Below are 23,504 nucleotides of genomic sequence, written 5' to 3'. Positions count from 1 at the left end.
TAGCTACAAAATCACTACAACCGACAGACCATTTAGGATGTTCACACTACTACCTTTTGCATAAAGGTCCTTACTAGAGCTGCCCATGGTTTCTGAGGAGAAAGTGATTTGTTGACATCATTTTTAAATTTAAGAGGTGGGATTGTATTAAAGTAGAAATAGCTCAAAATTCTAAAAAAATCTTAAATAGAACTTTTGGTAGAATTTGAAAATAAACACAGGATAAGATGAGGATAGGAAACAGTATGATAAATAAATTTAACATAGATCTTTTGCAACTTTAATATGTGAGGAGATTCAATATCATATGATCAAACAAAACATACGGACAGCCTTGGCCAATGTGTGTTTCAACATGGGAAGATGCAGTGTTTGGGAAATCATTTAACATTGTTATTTATTATTATTAATCTGCAAGACTCCTTGCCTTGGAATCCACATTTTATAAGAACTGAAACACTGAAACAGACTTGAATATTGCTTCACAAATACATTGAGCTAATATTAGTCAATAATCTTTCAAATTATTTATATAGGCCTTTTTAAATTAAAGACAGTAAAAGGTCTTTTTAAATTTTGATTATGACCTCACTCCTATCCTTGTACGTTGTACTTTTTAAGATGTTTATTCATGAATAAAGAATTTGAATTTTAAATACCAATTTGAGATGTGGTATTGATCATCATACTTAAAAAAATTGTAAACATTAATTTAATTTTAATAGCTAACGTGTAAGCTAATGATTTTAACATTTTAATGTCAAAAGCAGTTTGCATTTCTATTCAAGTAAATACACATTGAGTCTCCTGTATTCTTCCCATTTGAAACATGTCAATGAGGCCTGTTAATATTCACAGAGCAGGAATAATACAAGTTTTAAGATGTTTTTGGGCTTTCTTGATGTGTTACCCTGTTGTAATGTCAAGGACTTGATCCCAATCATCAGCCCAGCCTAAGTATACTTTATTTTCAACATCGGCCATACAAACAATCAACTGACAGGGTGGATTAAAATCTGACATTACAAACTACATACAATACACAAGTACAATGTTATATAAAATAATTATCGTAGAAAGATGACATGTCCCATTACTGTACAGAGGTTGTTAAATCCAAATATATACAACCGTAAAAATTACTTTGTACAATTTTACCTCGGAAAGTAAAGGATAATGTAAATAAATCCATCCGATATGAAACATGTAAAAAACATGTTGTTTACATTTGAAAGATTCACATAAAAACTAAATTAACTTTTACATATAATGAATATCACAAGTGGTTTTAATGAAAGTCTTATGTGTGAAATGATAGACTGTTGATTATAATCAAACAAAACATACTGGTAGATAATATGAACATTTGATAGGATGATGTGTAACACATACAGTACAGGGAGGGTGAATTAATCACTTTTTAATGAGGTAGAAAACAGTAATAAATTCACTGAAATTCCTGTAAAGGTATGATTTAAAATATGAAATATGAGTTTTAATATCTAACAAAAACCTTGTATACGTATATAATTACAAATATTTGTTCATTAATAGATACAAGGTATTGAATCAGGAGAAAACAAATAATAGGTATAATCACATAATAGGTTCCACAAAGTATTCCAGCGCCAAATCACAACATAAAGATTTTAACACCTATTCATGGAAGTAAAATAAGATCTTTGCATTATTATTATACGATTTTTGTCCATGACAAATTGGGTTTTGACTGTCTAAGAAAAAAATAGATTCACTCATGTTGCATTGTTTTTACAATCAAAACCCTTGAGTAGTGAAAATTTGAGTGAATTAGATCTAATAATACTAAAATTAAGGCTACTTGATAAAACAGGTTACAACATAAAATCCAACGCTAAAATCGAGCATAATATTAGTTTACCTATTTTACTTTATATGCTGGTGGTATTTTAAAAGTTTGTATAAATAATGGACCAAAACTTATCTTGTTTTTGTAGATTATACCATAAAATAAAGAGTTTTACAATTTTAAAGTTAGTCGCCATATAGGAAGATGGCAGCCATTTATAAAACAAGGGAATTTAAATTGTTAATGTATTTTGTGATCTTTTTGGAATCTAGATGCAATTTTAAGACTTATTTATTTATTCTTGGCATTTCCTATCCAAACTTACTTGTAATGAGCTGCAGGATGCAGAATGTACACCACAAGTATTTTTTTTTCTTTTTAAGTTTAACACACTGCAATATCATACACACTTTAGAAAGAAACTTTCAAGAAAAAAGTTTTTAAATCATGTTTACATTCTAAAACCATCATAAAATATAGGGTGTTTCATAAGAATTTCAAAGTTAGCTTCCAATGGTGGTAATTTTTGAAAAAGTGGAATAATTCATGTTTTTTAATGTCTTAAAAAATTATTGAAGTTCTCCATTTAATGTTTTCTCTACTGTAACTGTAATAGTTTCGGAGACACCAATGGTGGCACAGGTAAGTTGGTCACCCTGTATGTTTACACCAGGAATCGGAATCGTTGGAATATATGTGTTCTTTTTACAACTTCACAACAAAATCAGAACTGATCTGACAGAATGGAAGATTCCTTGTATCAAATCACAATTTGGATGATTTTTTATGCATCGCACACCTGTAGTTTACCTAATATTTAGCAAGATTTATTTAGCAACACTTATTGGAATGATGGAAAAATAAAGTAAGGATGTATATAAATTAAGGAAGAAGGAATGAATACACCACTAACCTATCCAAGAAAAGCGTTCCACGCAGTTAACCGCAGAAGAAATTTTATAACACAATTAATTTGATATTTAGCCCCTACAACAGACTTCCTCAGAAGGAAGTAATACAAAGGCAGTCTTGTATCCATCCAGTTGATCCAATCTATCCAGTTTTGTATCCATTCCTTCTTCTTTAATGTATTCCTAAGCCAAGTGTTCTTTCCTCCGAAAACTAAATTAAGTACAGTCTAACCTTGATATAACGAACCTCGATATAACGAATTCCTTGATATAACAAATTTTTTTTTAATCCCCTAGAACTCTCCATAAGACACAATGTATATTTTACCTCTACATAACAAACAAACCATAACAACGACTTTGATTTAACAAATTTTTTGTGATTTCGGCTAAAATAAGACACCTCAATATAACGAATTTATCATTGTCAGAACCTCTACATAGCGAATTTAACCTCTGCTTAACAAACTGTCTACATCTTTCCCTCGATATAACAAACCCCCCACCCCATTATTGTTTTTGGAAAATCTGTTTCTTTATCAAATGAAATCGAAAGGTGACGTCATTGCTTGCGCTAACATTCGTCTGCTCCGTTTTACACATCTTTATCTGTTGCTGCTGTCGCTGCACGCTATGTGACATACTGAGGACTGATTTGATTTAATTCACTGAGGAGAGGACTGTAGACGACTTAATGTTTAGTAAGCTGTGATTGGGCGATAAGTGCCTAACTATGGTGACTTGTACAATTTTTGAATAAAGAGAAGTGCCTAAGAATGAATATAAAAACAAAAGCAAAGAGAAAGAATAGCAACATCGTTATCTTAACATTCTTCTATGATTATACACTTTTATAATGACTTATCTAATATTTTTATTGTTTTCATTACGATTTGTTTCAACTAGCAACACCAATGCTATAGCTGATGATTATTATTGAGATTCCTCTGTTGTGATAAATCAGTACTGTACTGTAAGTAGCCTACCAGCATATCACGAGCAGTAGCTTACAAAACTCTATACGGTTTTTTTTGTTGATATTACGTGGTTTATGACTATACAATACATGCAGTGTTTGGCTAGGTTTTAGGAGGGTTAAATTAAGCTGTGATGTTAAACTTACAGTTTGTAACCTGTACCAAGGTCAATGACTAGAAATGCCATGATTGTTCAATATTAAAGATCCCACCCCTTTATTACTCCAGATAATTGTGGTTCTACTTTACAATGTTAACACTGTACTGTAAAGTATTGTAGCCTATGCTATGTTAATTGTGTTTTAATGAGGTCAAATCCCAACCTATATTGACCGACGCTGGTTCTGAACCACGACTAAGCAAAATTGCTGCAAACCTAACCTCAATATAACAAACCTCGTTTTAACGAAATCCTTGATATAACGAATATTCAGTTCGGCCCCTGCAGATTCGTTATACCGAGGTTGGACTGTAATATGAGTATTTCCCATCCTAAGATGGCAATATTACATAAGGCATCATTGTTCAAATCAAATTTGTTTTCATAATATCCAAAGGACAGATTTGATTCTTTTAACTAATTTCAAATAATTTTTTTTGTTGGAAAAAATGTTGACTGCCTTCCAAAGAGCTGAGATTTTCCTATCCATGTGCTTATCGTGATTTTAATCCCTACTAGTTTTGTTTCATCTAACAAGGATTTTTTAAATATTAGAAACAATACTTATAATTTGGAGACAACTATACACAACAGGCACCAAGCAATACACAAAACATGAAACTGATATGTTGAAAAATTATGAAAAATGCAACCAACTTTGTACTATATCAGTTTAGGACTTTTCATGAATGTTTCTTTATGACAAAGCCTCAAAAGAAAGAGTATGCCTTGGTGATTTTATGTACAAAGTGAAATAATTATCTTGTGAAAGAACACTAACTCATTTCCAAATCCTACAAAAAGTAGTTTTATTAACAACACGTTTATTTCTTATTTCAATTATGAAATAGGATAACCATCAAGGTGTTAACTATTTAATATTTAGTGATTATAAAAATCATGTACTCTTTAGAGAAAGTTGGTTCATTCTGAGACCTGATGATAGGCAACTGAAAAGACAAGGAAAGGAATAACTGGCATATTATCAGGCCCATAAAATTTGGATAGCAACCAAAACAAGTTATTTTGACTATGTCAGATTTTCAACAATTCGATACAGAAATAGTAGCATTCAAAAAAGAACTGTTCTATGCTGAAAGGCTTGGTGTGCCTATAAGGTAGAAGTGTTTATAAAACCTTGTTTAATTCAAGATATAGACTTAAAAATAACATGTATTAACGGTAGGAGCTTTTTAAAGAGAGCTTTTGCAACCTCATACAAAATATTCAGTTTGCACAGCTTTTTAATCTAGTATATGTGTGTTTAACTAAATTGACAGTGAACAGTATATGAACATTTTCAGACAAGAAAATAATATCAGCACAGTTTTAAAAAAATGGATTGATTATCTAAAATCAATCCAAAATTTATTTGAAGATCAGTTAATTGGATTGGGTCCTAAAAGTTTTCAATGCAAAAACTCTCCTAACCCCTTAAAATATCTGCATCTCTTTAAATACACTGTATTTAAACAGCGGATTCAAAATGACATTGTCAAAAAGCCATAAAATTACAAATTGAGGGAACCAAAGAAAAGATTTAATACAAAACTGTTAACAAATCCTAGTTAGAAAAGTAAGTACTAAAACAAAATATGCTAAATCAGCTATGTTTGGAAAATTAAAATAATCATCATACTAGCTAAACACTACAAATAGAAAAGCTATAAAACAAAATTCTGTTCCACAAGTTTTGTGATTTACTAAATAAGTGAGCCGCATGAGAGTCAACTTAATGAAATTTCAATCGACACAATATTCGTAGAAAATTACTAAGCTTAATTTACACATATTTTACAATGACACACAACCGGCACAGCAGACATGCGAAATGCTCAGAAACTTAAATGAGACAAAGAGATGTTAGTACATTCAGTAAAAAAAGTTAAAACTTGCAAATGAAAAAAGAAACTGACAGACTCAGAGTGAAGGAAGCTCCATTACACTCGTAGGAAGTTCAAGCAACTTATAACATTTAAATGCATGTAGATGAGCCACAGCCAATATTACTAATCATTATATATAAATATAAAAAGAGTATACAAAACAAAGTGGAGTATTTAGGTGGCAGTAGTATGAGCAGCCCACACATGTGCTTCGACTAGTGTCACATGTGTTTATGCCAACCTGTCAACAATTAAAGAAGACATTTAGATCAGATAGATACGACACCGACACGCAAGGATGCAAATTTTATGACAAAGATGTGTGAAGCATGAGTGCTGAATGAATAAGGTGAAGCTTGCGATCATTAGCCAGGATCATTTATCTCAAGCCCAATTGACACTAGTTAGCGTACATACAATTTAGACAATGACAGTTGAGTCCAGCTTTGAACCATAAAAAAGCTAGTGATTGTATTATTTAAAAAAGATGTTGACATAAATAAATGACTACATTTTAAAGAAAATCTTTTTCATGAGACAATTTTGAAATTTTTTTAATAATTACAAATATCCTCAACGGTGAATGTGAACCGTAGGAAAAATTGTTTAAGAGTATAAATCTTAAAATAAAGTATCCTATATGTGACTTACTTTAAAATAACTGGCCAATACTTTAGTCAGACTTCTAGGTGTTTGGAGGGTGGATGAATGATAAAAGGTTCACTCCACATTCGTCTCAGATCACCCTGGAAACACAAAACCAATGTAACACATTAACATTTAAATACTAAACAATTTTTGTAATTTGGTGCAGGGATTTTTCTAATACGTTAAATCATTCAAGTTTGGAACCCTGGCATCCAGCAATATTAAATGGGCTGCATCCTTCCAAAATGATTGGGATTTTAACAGGATGGAAATTAATTCATTGTATTTAAAACGTTTTCCAAATACACACAAAAAACTTGGTTTACTACATCTTAAATTAATTTTTTTAAATAATTAGTTAAATACAGTAGAACCTCGATCAACCGGGCGGCGGATCAACCATGGTCAAATTGATGCCTCTTAAATTATGTTACATAAGCTTAAAAATCCCCAAAAACATTTGATAAATTGTGTTTTTTCAGTCTAATATTTTGAAATGAACTATACATTTAAATTTCTGGCCATTTTTATATGCAGTTAGGTTTCCCCATTATTGTGTTTGAAACATCACAGTTCATTTGAAAAAAATAAAATGGAAGCAAGACAGAGAAATATACATCAATAGCTTCAAGGTCAAGCTATCCTTGCACTGACAGACTGACAATCTTGCACTGACACTCATAGATAGGGATGGTCAAGTCTCAAAATTTCGGGAAATTTCCGGGAAATTTTAAATCTCGTTACACGAGACGAGATTTCTTTTTGGCCGAGATTTTTACCGAGACGGGAATTAAAAAAAAAAAAAAAAAAAAAAAAAAAAAATTAAAAACGCCTGCAGAAAGTCAATGCAATACCCGCAATACAGGAGCGTGTTGTAGTTGCGTTTCCTTTGTGAAGGCGTTCTTATTTAATTAATTCTTTAAATGTAAATATTACTTTAATTATTTTAATAATATTACTTTAAAAACATTTGAGAAGTTTTGCAAAGTGTAAGCAGTGTGAGGAATGTTTTATTACTATAAAAAGTCAAAACAAGTAACTTAGCAGTAATTAATATTGCTTTTATTTTATGATTTATTTTATTTTAGGATAAGTTGAACTCTATCCTAACTGATATCACTATGTTTCCTAATCGTAGGCATTTTTAATAAGATAGGCGTGATTAATAAAAAAATTTTATGCTGATGTTTTTTTAATAAAAGATTGTAAATATTCTTGCCTATTATCATTATTTTTGTATTTAAACAGTCATCTAACAATGTTACAAAATCAGGTAAAAATTTGCAATTGTGCATTTCCCGTTGTGTATGAGAAGGGAAATCCCGTCTCGATCTCGTCTCAAAATTTTATGAGAAATAAAAAATCTCGTCTCGTCTCGTCTCGAACTAAAAATCCAATCTCGTCCATCCCTACTCATAGACTGACAATCTTGCATTGACTCTAACAGACTGACATCACTGTCGGCCGGCCCATCACTATTTCGAAATACATGTTTATAGCGTGTTAGATTAACCGTGGTTTTAAGTTATCCGAGGTGTCCCTCCCCCCCATTACCCCAGATAATCGAGGTTCTACTGTAAATAAATTGTTCCAATGATTTTCCTTACAAATACATATAATCCACTTTGTGTAAATAGTTTTTCTTTTCATATGAGATTTTATTAATAATATATTTTAACCGACGTAAAACCTCTATTACCTAAAAAACCCAAGGCACCAAGACAGTAACGGAAATTCTTCTATAAATGAATTACACATCGAACGATTTAATTTACATTGATACACTGTATACTACATATTAACAAATTGTGACAAAGCTAAAATCTACAGTAAATAGAGCAAAATACAAATTTTTGAGGTGATCAAGATTCCACTTGGTATGGTCCTAAGAAGTGTTATCACTGACCTTGAGATAAGCCATGGTGAGCAGAGGCAGGAGGGTGAAGGGTACAAGGTACAGCAACGCAGGCTGAGCTGCCTTGAACACCTCGGACGACACTGTCGCCGTCAGCAATCCCAGGAAATAGCCAATCAACGAGCAGTGGAAGTAACTGCAACCACAAAAAATACACTAACAGACTTGTAGGATAATATAGGGTATGCTATATTTTTAAGGTTGCTTCTAGCTCTTGTACATGGTGAGGTCCAATAAGTCGTTACAGATATCCTCAAGTTGAAGGAAAAATAATTTTTTAGATGTATGACGTATTAAAGGGCAATCAAAATTAAGTGCAGCAGAAATTAATTCTAACTTACATTGGAGCTGACTTTAGGCTGTCCAAGGACACACATTTTTTTATCAAGAATCAAAATAATTAACTTAATTGTCATCAATAAATTACAGATAAAAATACTGTTGCCGTAACAAACCTGCAGAGTACGAACGCACTAATAAAACACTCGCTACAACAATTTTTTGCTTTTGTTCCTTGAGATTTGTTATATCAAGGTTACACTGTATTATCAACAAAATCTGCAACCATCTACTCTTATTAAAATCTGAAATACCTCTGGCCAAATGGCCATGGTCATTCATAATCATTGGTACTGACCTTAATTTGTTTAGGTGTTTGGGTGGTGGTACTCCAGTTTCTCCCAGGTGTAACAACTGAGATTTTTTATATGCGTCATATCTAAGTACAAAGCATAACAACAGTCCTGGCATTACCTGAAAAATAATAATGCAGCTAAATAAGCTAATCCTTTTATTATATTTATTACTAATTGTTATAAGAATGGTTAATGAGTGAGGGTATAGTGCATAAAGAATGCAACAGCATTAGCCTGTTAGAAACAATGAGTAATTTAGTAAGTCAATATTATGACCATATATTGGGAAAAAGATACTATTGGCAAACAACATTTTTAATAAATTGCCAGTATTCTTTGATTTTTAGTAAATTTACCAAGTCAAAGACGGATTGAAACCAAATTTCAAGCTACACTAGTTAGTTACACAGCTGCAAGGAAACTTAGTTAGATTAAAATAGGCCTACTTAAAAAAATCTAGATTGAAAGGATCTTAAGTGATACATTTACACTTTTTTTTAGGAAATGTTCCAAATTATGGTTTCCCTAAAGGTTCCAAATAAAGATTCCATTTCAAAGGGATTTAAAAAAGTGTTTGGTAATATATGAAAAATACAGAAATATATTACGGTTAATAACACTTGCAATAATATATTTACACTTATACTGTTGACTTACAAGACGGTAAATACATGTAAAAGTTGGTAAGTGGTGATCGATTTCGATTGGACACTCCAATCATCATCAGACCCAATCGGCGAATGAAAAGAATCAAAATGGCGTTCCCTTATATACTATTGGTTACCGGAAGTACCGGCCAATAAGTTTCTATAAGTACAACTGGAGTCAAAATTTACTTGTTCATTGATGAGCTTATTTCTATTTTTACATTTTTCCTTATAAATATACAATCCTTCCCAAGCATCCATCACATTTCCCTTCTTACAATTCTTTAAAATACATACATTGTCTTCAATTTTTCCTAATGAGTGGCCATTTTGTAACAAGTGCTGTGCGAAATTTGATCTTTCCGGTTTGTTGTTTCTCCATGTGTGGTTTTTGAATCGTTTAATAAAGTTTACAGTTTGTCCAATATAAACATGATCACAATCGTTACAATTTATTTTGTAGATGCCAATCGAAATCGATCACCACTTACCAACTTTTACATGCATTTACCGTCTTGTAAGTCAACAGTATAAGTGTAAATATATTATTGCAAGTGTTATTAGACGTAATATATTTCTGTATTTTTCAGGTAATTAATAACACGTACGATGCTAATCAAGAAGTTATTGGTAATATATGGACGCTTATCGCCCATTAATATCAAAAGATTTGATATTAAGGTTCGATTTATATTTTTTGTCAGGTCGATAATCCATTTGACTTAAATTTTAGCTCTCTTTCAATAGAGAATGTTTTTGGATTATCTTGTGGATTCTTTCTCATCATTAAAAAGCTAAATACTTAAACCAAAATTATGATTATATATAATTTGGAGGAAGTTAATTCTTTCAGCCTCGTAAGACAGTGCACTTACAATATCTCCGAGTCCAAGCATTGAGAAGTGTCCACTATTGTGTAGACTAGGAAAAACAAGTTTTCCTGGCAAAGAGAGTTTGGGAGCCTCCTTCACAACTCCACCAATATGTAGTTTGCGGGCCACAAGTCCGACTGGATTTTCAGCTGGCCGCGTGGCGACCTGAAAGTGTATTCACTTAGTTCTTTCTGCCTGAGACACCTATCTCTTAGTGAACCTGAAGCTTCAAACCACTGGGTGATTGGCAGGATTTCACTAGAACCTCTAACCCCTAGACTGGCCGCGCCCTACATAAGTGTCACAGCTATACTATGATGTATCTTATTACAAAATCATCATATGATAAAAAAACATAAGTGCAATATCTCGGAATTTGTCACTTCCATTTCAGCAATTTGTTAAGTTTATAAAATAAAACTACTTTAAAGTAATATTCACATCTCATTGAGATTCTACAATTTTAGTTTAGACATTTGCTAATACGATTAAGCTTTTAACAACCCAAAACAATCAATGAACACGAGATGAAATTTGGAATACCACAGATGGCATAAGAGAGGGGAATTATTGTAAACCTTATTCACGTACATGTGGTGTAACAAATTTTATTTGACAAGTTGAAGGATTAGCATACCTTGACCATGACGTTAGTGTTGAATATGTATGATGAGAAGAAGACCCAGAATACATCATATATGAGTAGTCCTGTGAGTAGCAATGTTGACACTTTGAGGCTCGGCAGGCGGACAAATGCAATAAATGCTACACACAATCCCATGCCCATTGCTGTACAAGACAAACAAAATCAATATTAGTATCAAACCATATAAGAAGAACATTCATAACCCATAGGCTACTGCTCGTCAACACTTTGAAGACAACATTGTTGCTTTACGTTCGCAATGTAAACAGTATCTAAACTTGAGCATAGAACTTGAAACCCGAACATGACAACAGTGGAAGAGCTTGCAGGATGTTTAGAGACATTGTGACTAATGGAGTGATCGACAGTAATGTACAAAACAAGGATATTGTTAAGCTTATTTACAATACAGTAACTATTACTACTTTGATTACTGTAGGGTAAATAAGTGTTTGAGAAACAATACCCCACTAAATGGCAAAAGGTATATTCATATTGCATAAAACGATATCTTGAATGAAGCAAACCAAAGTTTTACAAAATATATACATTTTAGTTTTAAGTTTGTGAAATTCTTAAAATTTCTAAATTACCGTCCATGAGGAGCCAATGGCCTGTCAGCACCCAGATGCAAACGATGAACAAAGCAAGGGAGAATGAGAATAACTCAGCACCGGTGAAACGACCACAAATGCCGAATGATATTCTGAAACAATAATCATTGCAATACAATACTGTTGAATTAGAGACTCTAATCCTTAGTCGATACCCTGATTCAACAATCTGCCGCTCTTGTTGTTAGAGCCAGTGGACTTGAAATTTTGAAGTTATATTTAATACATGCATTGCAATTTGGAAGATATTTGATTTATTGGCATGAAACTAACCACACCTGAGAAAAAGTTATACAGAAAAGAAAAAAAAAGCTGACCCTCTTTTTACTAAAATGCAATAAAGAGTAAATGTCTTATGGTACGTAATAGATCACTCCCTTTTTTTATTTACCTCGATTAACTAACACAGCACAAACAAAAACAAAGGTTGGTTTATCAACTCTGAATTTCGAAATTGGTGGGTTTAGCTAATATTATCTAAGAACCAAGAGACTTCTGCTCATATCCTTATCGCAATAACAAAATAGAATTGTGTGTGCAAAGGTCTACTTTTGTTATGAAAATAAATTTCAAACCCCGATTGTGCATAATCAGTCTCAAAGACCTATATATGGTGGATACATGATATGGCTTTTATAACTTACGAATCTAATTACGGTATACAGTAAACATTATTTCTACCGGTTCAACTAACTCAGTAAAAGATGTTAATGGCAACTTACTTATTTCCATCTGAGCAGGGTCGTATGATGTACTGACACATTGGTAGAAGGAGAAATGCCAATGCCACTGTGGCAATTACTGAAAACAAATTTATTGATTACTATAAATTTTGAACGTGTAAATAAGATATCAAAAATTAATTTATGCCTGTTTATTACCACCTATAGCACTTATTTATATATTGTACATCGGTGGAGAGGTTTAGTTTAAGGTAATGTAAAAGCAAGTGACAACAGTGTTTACATTACCTTCCACACGTTTTACATTACCTTCATCGACAAGTTCAAAGATTGATAAACAATCAGTTGAATCAGTTTGCATGTTTTTTTTTTTTTTGTGAAAGCAACATTTTTAAAGCTACAACTACGTCCTCACACATAATTAAGACACACATAATATACAAAAGTAGAATGTATATATAAACATTTAAATAGCAAATCATGACTGTTACTGACTCCATGCTGCACTAGACCCACAAGCATGGTAGCACTGTCTAAATTTTTTTTCGCAAGTTCTATTTTTATGTTTGTGTTGTGCATATATCTTAATTATGTGTTTGACAAAGTTGCAAGCCTTAAAAATGTATTCTACAAAACGTGATTCAACTAGCCTAAATAATCGTTGGACCATCTTACTTTTGTCAAATATTTAATACTTATCAACAGTAAAAAATTATAATTTAATGATTACCATAAATTTTTACCTAAATAGTGTTTAGTTTTAACCCAAATAAAAGCTGAGACTAAAATCTAAAACCAATCTTTATGTAAAAGTACAAGTAGCCTAGTCTTCAATTTATGGTAATTTAAAACCTAGTAAAAATTAAGATAGTAACAATAGGCTACATTGTACATCATGGTGACCTAGTTGGCAACAGTAGGATTACAACAGTTTTAAATTTTAACTAAAATTTTTCACAATTCCTTTCTCTGAAAAAGTCCTTCCCATGGACAAAACATTAGTTTTATAATGCATGCACCTTTATACACATCTTCCCTGCACTAACATCCTCAGTTAAAAAAACAAAAATTATACTTTCTCAAATTAAATAGCTTCCTATACGTTCCCTGGATTGTACTCCTATCTAGACATATACTTACTTGCTGTGCATATTGCGAACAGCATCTGCATTGAATCAAAAAAGAAGAACATTACAAGAAGAGAGATGGAAGCTCCAAGTGGTAAGCACAAAGCTTGCATTGTGTCTAAAGTTTGAACATCTGAAACAAAGTAATGTATGTAATAGTATAACAATATGCTACAAGGCAAGGAAGTATATGTGTTTACGTTACGAGCCGTCCCTAGCATGGCTTGCCGGGCATGGGATTTCATGTGAGTACCGTAAACACCTTCCTGGGTGAGATGCGTACAATACTTTCTGTCACACTACGAGCACCAAGTTTTTACAATTTTGTTGTTATTGCTCATTTGGACATGTAGACTTACATAACACCACAATTTCAATCGTTTTGAAAACATAGAATACTTGAACTCATAACTGATTTTGGATTCATCAGGCAGCAGATTTGAGTTAATGCCTTTTGACTAAATGTGGCATTTCACACTCTTAGAAATTGTAATGCATCTTCTGTAATAAATTAATTCGTAAATTATTACAAGACTCTACACTATGGCGGTTGTCAATGGAAGTTATTCAAACTTTTGCATTGTTGCAGTGGGCGAGTCTATTACGCAGAGGGGAGGTAACATCGTTTAAAGCCTATTGCAATACCACCTGGCAAGTTTAGTGTACTCCAACTGACTTTACTGGTCCCATTCCGTAAACGACTTTCTGGTCTAAAGAGGGTACAAAAACCAGCTGCTTACTGAGTAGTGTGGAAAAAATAGTTTAGCCTATATCCAATGTAAAATGACTAATTTAAGTAGGCTATTGTATTGAACAAGTTTACTACTTTCTAAAAACCTCTGTAAGTATTTAGTATAAGCTGCAGTCAAATGGATGTCTAATCAAGAAAAGTTCTCATCTACTACCCGTAGAACAAGTCCGCATCTATTATAAATATAAAATATTTTATGTTCTATTTTTTAAGAGGGATATCTGATATTATAATATTTGCTACTGAGAGCATAGTCCTTGACAATTTTTCTATGCATCTGTTCACAAATTACAGCTGTGCAGGTATATTTCTTTCTTCTATCTCACTTTAATAGTAGTGTACGCAACGATTGCGTAAAGATAAGTGTTAACCACACGAGTAGAAAATTTAAGGTACGAGCCTTGGAGAGTGCATTAAAAACTTCTTTGAGTGTTGTTAACTTTATTTACGTGAGATGCATTCACTACTTTACCAACTACAGTGTTTTAATTACTAACAATCACTACTCATAACTTATAAGAGAGGTTAAATGTTTTTCGTTTATAACCTCTCATTGCCACTGACAGTGATGCAAAGAAACATCGTACCAATCACTAATTGCACCACTCAACAATTAAATTGGCAAAAAAAGTGTTCCACGCAGTTAACAGCAGAAAAAAATGCAAAACACAATTAATTTAATATTTGGCCCCTACAAGGGACTTCCTCAGAAGGAAGTAATATGAAGGCAGTCTTATATCCATCCAATCCAGTTGATCCAATCTATCCAGTTTTGTATTTGTTCCTTCTTCCTAATGTATTACTAAGCCAAGTGTTCTTTCCTCCGAAAACTAAATTAAGTCATATGAGTATTTCCCATCCTAAGATGGCAATATTACATAATGCATCATTGTTCAAAAGCTTTTTTCTTTTAACAAGGATTTTTTTAAATATAAGAAACGATACTTATAATTTTGAGTTTAATACACAACAAGTGCCAAGCAATACACAAAACATGAAACTGATGTGTTGAAAAATTATGAAAACAATTAAAACAAAAACACTCGACAATTAAATTGGCCTGAACAGATGATTAGTTGGAGTTCAAATCATTTCAATTTTGACTTCTACTCTCTCAATCCTTGAACCTCATTGGTCTGTTACCCGTGTTGTTATGAGTAAAACTATGCTGTTATGAAAGTAAACAATGCTGTTAAGTGAAACTTTTCAATTCTAAGAACTGAACTGAAATTGCTACTTTAAAAAACGGTTGTAGGTAAAATTATTTTCATTTCTTTATTGCTATGGATTTAAAGAATGACAATGACAACAGTCCTAATAGCCTGTAGCACCGGAAAAAAAATCAAAATCAAATGTAATACCAAAATTATGAATTGTAAACTTAAAACATTTTGGATAAAATGCCTAACTGGCGTCATTTAACTGTATCATAATGTTCATGCCAAAAGTCCTTAAATGCCATATTTTCAATAAGGGTGGTCACTTAGACGATTTAGGGGTTCGTCATTTATTAGATGAAATAGAATTAACACACTCACAAGTGTTACATTGTAGTTTCAATTTTGTTAAACAAAACTGTCATTGTCAACAACATTTGTTAATCTGTCATAATCATAAGAAGGGGAAGGGGCTCTAAAGTACCTGAAATGTAGTGTGAAATAACACAACTCAGTTCCAGAACACCAAATAATTTTGAAGAAGTTGAGAAACACCCATACTCTTTTCCTTATTAGATTTATCTGTTTACATATTGATTGGTGACTTGTGACGGGGTAAAATAGTTGCCCTTTGCCTCTAATTTATAAATGATAAGTACAGTAGGTTGTGTTTTTAAATTAAAAACTAATTACTCATTAAAAAGTTTAAATTATATTTTTTTAATTAAAACTACACACTATTAACACTTAATTATTTTAAACTGCTATTCAGTAAAAAGATAAGTTTGTCAAAAATGTCTTTATTTGGTTAATTGTTCGAGATTTGTTCAGTTGCAAACCAGGCTTGAATGAGTTCTGAGTTATATCCTAGGAATTAGGGTGACAATAATAATCTCTTTATCTGTATAAATCCATTAAAAAGATAAAGGGTGATACAGAGACAGTGATAAGGCACCATTGACCATTTAGGCATTCACAAGTAATCTTGAGCTATAACTTACAGCATGGTGATAACCAGCAATTACTAAATTATTTATCTCATAGATTGTAACTGTATTTAGGTTTCTGATACTCGGCATGAATTGTTTATATGCTTATGACTTTTTGAGCATGAGACGTTCTAGAAATATGTATAATATCTTTATAATGGAGCATAATACATAGATTTATTTCAAAATCGGTAATTTAAATCATCCGTCTAACAAAATGAGACTTAAGTATTATACGGAGACAACTAATTTTAGAGGTTTTTTTTTATTACAGACACCCAAAAACATTAGGCCGCAACATTAGATGGTTCAGAAGTTAATTATTATTTTTTACCAATTGAGATGGGGGGACGCCAGCTAGGTATTTAAACCCAAAAACGAGTGAAGGATGAGTGTAGAATAAAGTGATGATCTGTGTAGCTTTTTTACTGACTGAGATCAGATGTTTCATAGCCAGGACAATTTATTTTAAGTCCGAAGATCAGGTGGACAGCTGGGTCCAGTTTTGAACCTTCAAAAATTGACTTACTGAGTCTACTACAACAGTTGTTTTTTGTGCCTCTCGCTGTAGGTGGGAATTAAGTTGAACATGTTGTTGTCAAAAATAGCCACTTCTGATCACGATCATTTACACACAATTTTTTGTGGACAATAAGTGTCTTTCTTGAAACAAATAAACACTTAATTCTTCAGTAAAAAATCTCAAAACAGAGTTCAATCACTCATGACAAAACACTGCCACAACCTACGACACAGTCAACACCCTGCCCATGAGCTATTTAGAGGGGATTTTGCCTCCTGACATATGACTCATTAGTTACTGTTTATACTGCAATGAGATAATAAGCAGACCACAAGTATCTATTACAATCAAAACTGAACCACCTAAAAAGTGGCCTAGGTATAAAATGTAAGGTTCTAAGTTCTAACAAATTGTTAAATACAGGGTGCGGAAAAACCATCTATTTTCTGCAGCTTACTGTTCAGCAACAGGTCATCTAAGGGTGGTGATGGTAGGCTCGTTGGAACGCCTACACACACCCATTATCTGTAGTCAGAAACAGTGGTTGTATGAGAAACGCACGTTTGTTATTGAGTCTTATTTAAAAAGTAATAATTCAACCATTAGGCCTACTAGTCAGCGGAATTTACGTGCATTCCAATTCGGTCGACATGGAGAGGTTCCTCCGACGATAGCACAATCACACAGTGGGTTACTAACTCTAGTAGAACGGCGTTGAAAAAGAAGCTAACTGGCCATCCAAAGTCAGATCGGACGCCAGACAACTGACATTCGATAGAGTTTGTGCTGCTGTTGAAAATAGTCCTCGTTGTCTCACGCAAAAAAAAGCGGCTGCTTTGAACATGTCTGACCGCTCAGATACACTAATTTTGAGGTTCGATTTTGATAATTTTCAACTAACAAATTTTAATTAATTTCACTAATCTAATCAAAACTACAAATAAATTTTAATTAATCTGTTTAAATTATTTGATTATCCAGACAGATTATTACGACGGAGCCTCTCCAAGTCCACCTAATTAAAAGAGTGCACGGAACTGCCGCTGAGTTGCAATGACTGAATTATTACTTTTTTTAAACAACTTGATGACAAACGCTCGTAGCTCTGACGATCATTCTTCTATGACTACAAATAATGAATTGTGTAGGCTTTCCAACAAACCTACCCCCACCACTCTCAGACGACCTGTCGCTGAACAATGTGTGGCAGAAAATTATTGTGTTTTTTTTTGCCGCACCCTGTACTGCGTTATTTTACGGAAGTATAATATAATGAAACTTAATGTTAACTTACTGTTGTCACAACCTGAGCTAGTAGAGGTGGTTAAGCCAGTTAAAAGACCTTTGGCTCTTTCCTTTTCTCTCTCCTTTTCTCTTTCTCTAGCTTCTTGTTCCATGTTCAAAGACCTGAGGTACAAAAAAAATCTCAAGGACTATTTCAATTGCCTTTATCGTAGGGCCCGGTACTCTTTCTTATTACCGTGGGTACATATAAAATGTAACACTTAAAAAAACCATAAGCTTAAAACTTTTTTGTAAAAGGGGGAAACTGAGGTTATGAATATACAAAATAAATTTGAATACAACAAAATATTTTCAAGCAAACTCATGTTAGAATAACACTAATTTAAATGTTGCTTACATACGAAATTCATCATGTAATGTTTTTTGTAGATTTAATGTGAAATTCATTAAATATTACAAACCTTAGAAAATGTAAACATTGTTCTACTCTTTTAAAACAATTTAACATTATAATTGTGTGTTTATTTGGTTGAAATATCAATTAATTACACTGAGCTTATGTTAACCACAGGCTTTAAGTACAGTGTATGTTATGTGAACAATTAATCAATTTCTTTACACTCCTTAGCTTAAAGTCGATAAGCACTTTAACATTAACTATTTTAAGGAAAGAGTTTTGAAATACATCTAAGTCTATGTTGCAAACTTGTAATGTTAAGTACAGATTAAATATGTTAATCATGAAAATTTAATTTCAAAATAATAAAAAAAATCCTTAAGTAGGCTAAATTATAGGCTATCCATTGAAAAAGCATAATTGATTATTATAATCATTCATTTAATCAGGTCATTAGTTTGTATTCAAATTTAAGATTTATAAAATTACTTTATTACAAATCAAGGATGGAATTCTGTAAAAAAATCAACGGAGTAAAATAAGTTTTTAACAATATCAGGAAACAACCATTGCAAATAAATATGTAAGAAAATTCATCATGTGTTATAAATGTGTAAAATAAATGTTAAAAGAATAAAAGGGTAGAATACATCACAAGAATATAAAGGAAAATAATTTCTTTGGTTACACTTGCCAAGTGAAGGGTCGGTAAAAAAAAAAAACAAAAAAAGAGTGCAAGTTAATGAAGATAATTTTACAGCATTTTCTAGTCTTTTATGAAAAGTTAAGGTCAAATAAATAGATAAATATTATTTTATGTAAATTTTAGGTTAATGTGCTAAATACCAATAACTAAAAACAATTTTTGCTGAGAGTAATTTTGTGCCCGGGTTGCAAAAATAACTTATAATTTACAATTAAATAAATGCCCAGATATTTATAAATTTCTGGCCTTTGGCACAACTTCTAAATGCCCGGGTGTTCTCCTACCTGAAACTTCCATAAACTATGAGGAGGATCGAGATGAGAAACGTGGACACCCGTGAAGAATCCATGATGGAATAGGCCCTGTAAAAGATATCCATAAACTTATTACAGTAGGTAAAGTATAGCAGGGTTTTAGCTCAAAAGTTTATTTTTCTAAAAATACTAAATGGTACCAAATAACTGTAGCAGACATAAGTTACAGCAGTGCTGAAGAGGTATTAGCAAGAGAGAATATTTGTCACACCAAAGTTGTGAAAAGAGTTCAAGTCAAGCTTAAGCATATGAATGTGCCGTAATGTCATAAGTTGATCTGCCCCAATTATTTTCAAAACTGTGTTTTAAAATTGAAAACACCTATGCGGGTTTAAAAGTAGCTAGGGCTATAGTTTTAGCTAGGTAGATACTTTAAAGTCTTCTGAACATTGATGCTTTTAGAAAGATAGTGATAAATAACCATAAATTTTCTTCAAGAAGAACTGGTAATATTGGAATAAATATAAATTTGAAATAAAAACTTCACCAATATTTTAAGAATTTTTAATTTTATGAGGCCTTTTGCCAGGCTATGCTGGCATCATCAGGCACATTACAAAACTGAAGGTTATGTTTTGTTGATGTGTCTGATAATGCCCGTAGCTGGCAAAAGGCCTCATAAAATTAAAAACTCTTAAAATATTGGTGAAGTTTTTATTTCAAATTTATAACCGTAAATTTAATTAGAAAAGTATCAGGTGCAGTAAGACAAAAACATACCATTGATAATCCACTGGAGATGCCATGGCGAAGCACCTCTTTCAAGTTTTATGCAACCCTGAAAAAATAAAACATGTCAACCTAAGTTTTAGATTTTTATAGTAACTTATAATAAGTCTAGCCTAAGTTATCTCTTAAATTTGTAAATTAAGTATTTTTCATGAATGCAAACTATTAAAAACTAAGAAATAGAGACAAAACTACTATATGCTAGTTATAAAAACAATTTTATCAAAGATGTTGTCTATGTTCTAATATTGAAATGTTAAGCTATATGCAGTAGGTCTACATTAAGGCCCCTTATTACGGGTTGGAATAATACAGGGTTATTCTAAATGATGGACCCATTTTTAATGCTTTATAATTTTTATACTATTAAACTTACCGCTATAAAATACACATCAAACGAAAAAGCAACTCAAAGAGTTTATGCCTTCCAAAGACACATCATTTAACAAAATCGATCCAACAGAACTATAGATTTAATTGTACAAAGTTAAAAAGTAATCTCCGACATTTTTACCACTAGAAATTTGGAGGTTACTTGACGTTTTTACAAATAACTTTTAAATGGTGAGGAAATCGACCAAAGTGGAAGGTAATATTCCGAAAGAGAATAAAATTTCCTACAATCTATATTTATCTTCAACCATTATTCTTAAATCTTAAGAATAAAGGTGATTTTTAAGAAACAACCCATCCTGCATCCGACAAACGAATAGACTGCAGTGTCGGTGCGTGATCGGAGTCAAAATCGGAGTAGGATCGGAGTATGACGTGACGCGTGTCGGAGAGGTGTAAACAACCGCGTTCAAAGTTAAGTACCATTCCCCTCTCCGACATTCGTACCACAGTATGATCGGAGTCGGATCGGAAGGGTGTATGACAAGTGTGTCCCCGCCTGTATTCAACAGTAACTACTGTAATAGGCTAACTTATCATAGATGTAAAAGATTTGAGTACCGGTAACTTATGTCAATAATGTGAAAACTACCGTCTACTTGACCAATTGAGCTGACTTTTTTACAAATAGAGCCAATATTCTACCTCAGGCTTAAAGGACATGGTCATTTTTTATTTTAATACTCTACTAGGGCTCCCCATTGATGGCTTGTAAAGTTCCTATGTCATTTCCCCGTTGAATAGGCCTAACTTACACACTAGATGCCAAATTGATATATTATAAACCATGTGTTTTAAAATGATTTTGTTTGTGCTTTATCAAAATTGTAAGCTAGACACTTATTTATGAGTTAATAACTTTTCATACAGTAAATCTATAGAAAATTATTACCCTCTTTAGCGTTCTCGGGTACACTTCCATATCTGTTGGCACAAACAACCGAATGAAAATATTGATAGATATATCGTTGGTTAGTTAGGTAAGGTTAACCTAATCTAACTAACCAAACGATATATCGAATTAAACAATCGAATAATCAATATTAGGCCTACTCATTCGGTTGTTTGTGCCAACAGATATGGAAGTGTACCCGCGTTCTCTCATCATTGCGAAGCACGGGTATGGCGGCTAAGATAATCCCTCATAATATTAATTAACTTATTAGCAATGATGAGCTGTGTGTCTGATAGCCTGTGAAATCATTAAGAGTGATACTTAAAAAGTTGTAAACAATGTCTAATGGTTAGTATAGGGTAAGCTGCAAATTCCAATTAGGCCTACCAGTTTGATTAAGTTAGGTAACTGAAGTTATGAATTGACCAAAATACAATGCGTAGTTACCTACTCAGTTTGCAGAGCTGACCCAAAATTCCTTTGAAAAACAAACAAGTTAAGAGTAAAAGTTAGGATCTCAGAGTTTACATGATGGTTGTTTAGAAATAAAGCTTTCTCTCCCCTACATAACATAGGCAAATGGCTTCACATGAAGAATGTAAATCTTAAAAGTAAGCAAGTAGGTTGAGTCTTATTGTCATAGGGCAAACAAAAATGAAGTCTTTACTACTATGAGGCTATAAAATCAAAACTTGAATGGGTTAATAATGTAATTGTTACATAAAATTAGAGGGCAGTCAAGATTACACTATCCATTCTAGGCTATTTCATTTTTATGTGCAAGAGCAGTACTCAAAAGTTGTTAATCAAACTGTAAGGGGTTACATTATAACTTAACATATTGTTTAAGTCGTTTGCTGGAACAAAAAGAATGTCTTATGGAGATAATCATCAATAGAATGTTTCAACTACGGGACAACATATTGTGTCACTCTCACGCCACAGCAAAGAGCAAGGAACTAATGTTAGTCATTTCTAAACAACTTGCCTTCTTAAGTGCGCTCTCTCCATGTAATAAACTATTATCACCTGAAAATTATACTTTCAGAAACACTCCGACTTGATTCGGTCATTATAGCTATAGTTAGCAATTACACTGACGAATAATTAATATTTATTACTTCGAAAATAATGTACGACAGCTCCTAGTAATAGAATTCGTCTGTCGCCATTTTCATCTTCTAACAATATTCTTCCTACAGTAAACATAGTCACGTGACAAGTAGCTTTTACTAAAAAGCAGGACAAGAGCAAAGAAAATATCCCCTGGGTCCCAGATGACCGAAAGCCCAAAGTGTCGACAGTGTGTAACATCAACATTTAAAATCAAATCGTTTATTGCTAAAACACAATATATTGTATAAAAACGTCAAGATAACAGTTTAAAAACTATTTTAATGAATTTAATGCAATTAAATGAACTAAAAGTGTGTTACATACAAACACACATGTAAGAATCAAGAAGCTTTTAATTGCCATAAACAACAGATCGTTTCAATAGACATCATCAGTGCAAAAATACATCACAGTCAGTCTATAATAGAAGCATACTTTTAGCATTTAAAAATTCTTCTACTCTGTAGAAAGAGGAAACCTTACTATTTAACCATTTTATAACAACGTCATTAAATTTCTCATTAGGTAACAGAAAACAACATCAGCTGGCAGTCTATTGAAGAACAAGAACTATTTTGTATTTATGCATCTTAAAATACTTGTGCAATCTAATATTATGCGCAACGAGACTACCTACATTTCTTGTATTATGGCATAGCCGTCTCATGGTCATTAACTGAAAACTGTTGATTAAAAAGTTCAATGTTACATTTAACAAAAAAAATATAACCGGGAATGTA

General features: G+C 32.4%; 1 protein-coding gene across 1 annotated transcript; it reads right to left on the bottom strand.

Annotated features, from left to right (window-relative positions):
- Window positions 1–976: 976 nt before the first annotated feature.
- Window positions 977–22,819, bottom strand: LOC128998013 (signal peptide peptidase-like 3). The gene is made up of 13 exons (XM_054423934.1): window positions 22,637–22,819; window positions 20,352–20,409; window positions 19,602–19,679; window positions 18,264–18,376; window positions 13,563–13,682; window positions 12,462–12,540; window positions 11,719–11,831; window positions 11,117–11,268; window positions 10,483–10,644; window positions 8,963–9,078; window positions 8,317–8,461; window positions 6,414–6,508; window positions 977–6,003 (listed from the first exon to the last, which is right to left on the bottom strand). Exons 2-12 carry the CDS (start codon window positions 20,375–20,377, stop codon window positions 6,440–6,442), a joined length of 1,173 nt encoding a protein of 390 aa, XP_054279909.1. The 5' UTR covers window positions 20,378–20,409; window positions 22,637–22,819; the 3' UTR covers window positions 977–6,003; window positions 6,414–6,439.
- Between the last annotated feature and the right edge of the window lie 685 nt (window positions 22,820–23,504).

Source organism: Macrosteles quadrilineatus, unplaced genomic scaffold (genome assembly GCF_028750875.1).
Source record: "Macrosteles quadrilineatus isolate MER2022 unplaced genomic scaffold, UCM_ALF_1.0 Scaffold_7__1_contigs__length_78375512, whole genome shotgun sequence".
Classification (NCBI taxonomy): Eukaryota; Metazoa; Arthropoda; class Insecta; order Hemiptera; family Cicadellidae; genus Macrosteles; species Macrosteles quadrilineatus.
This window is presented reverse-complemented; position numbering and strand designations above follow the sequence as displayed.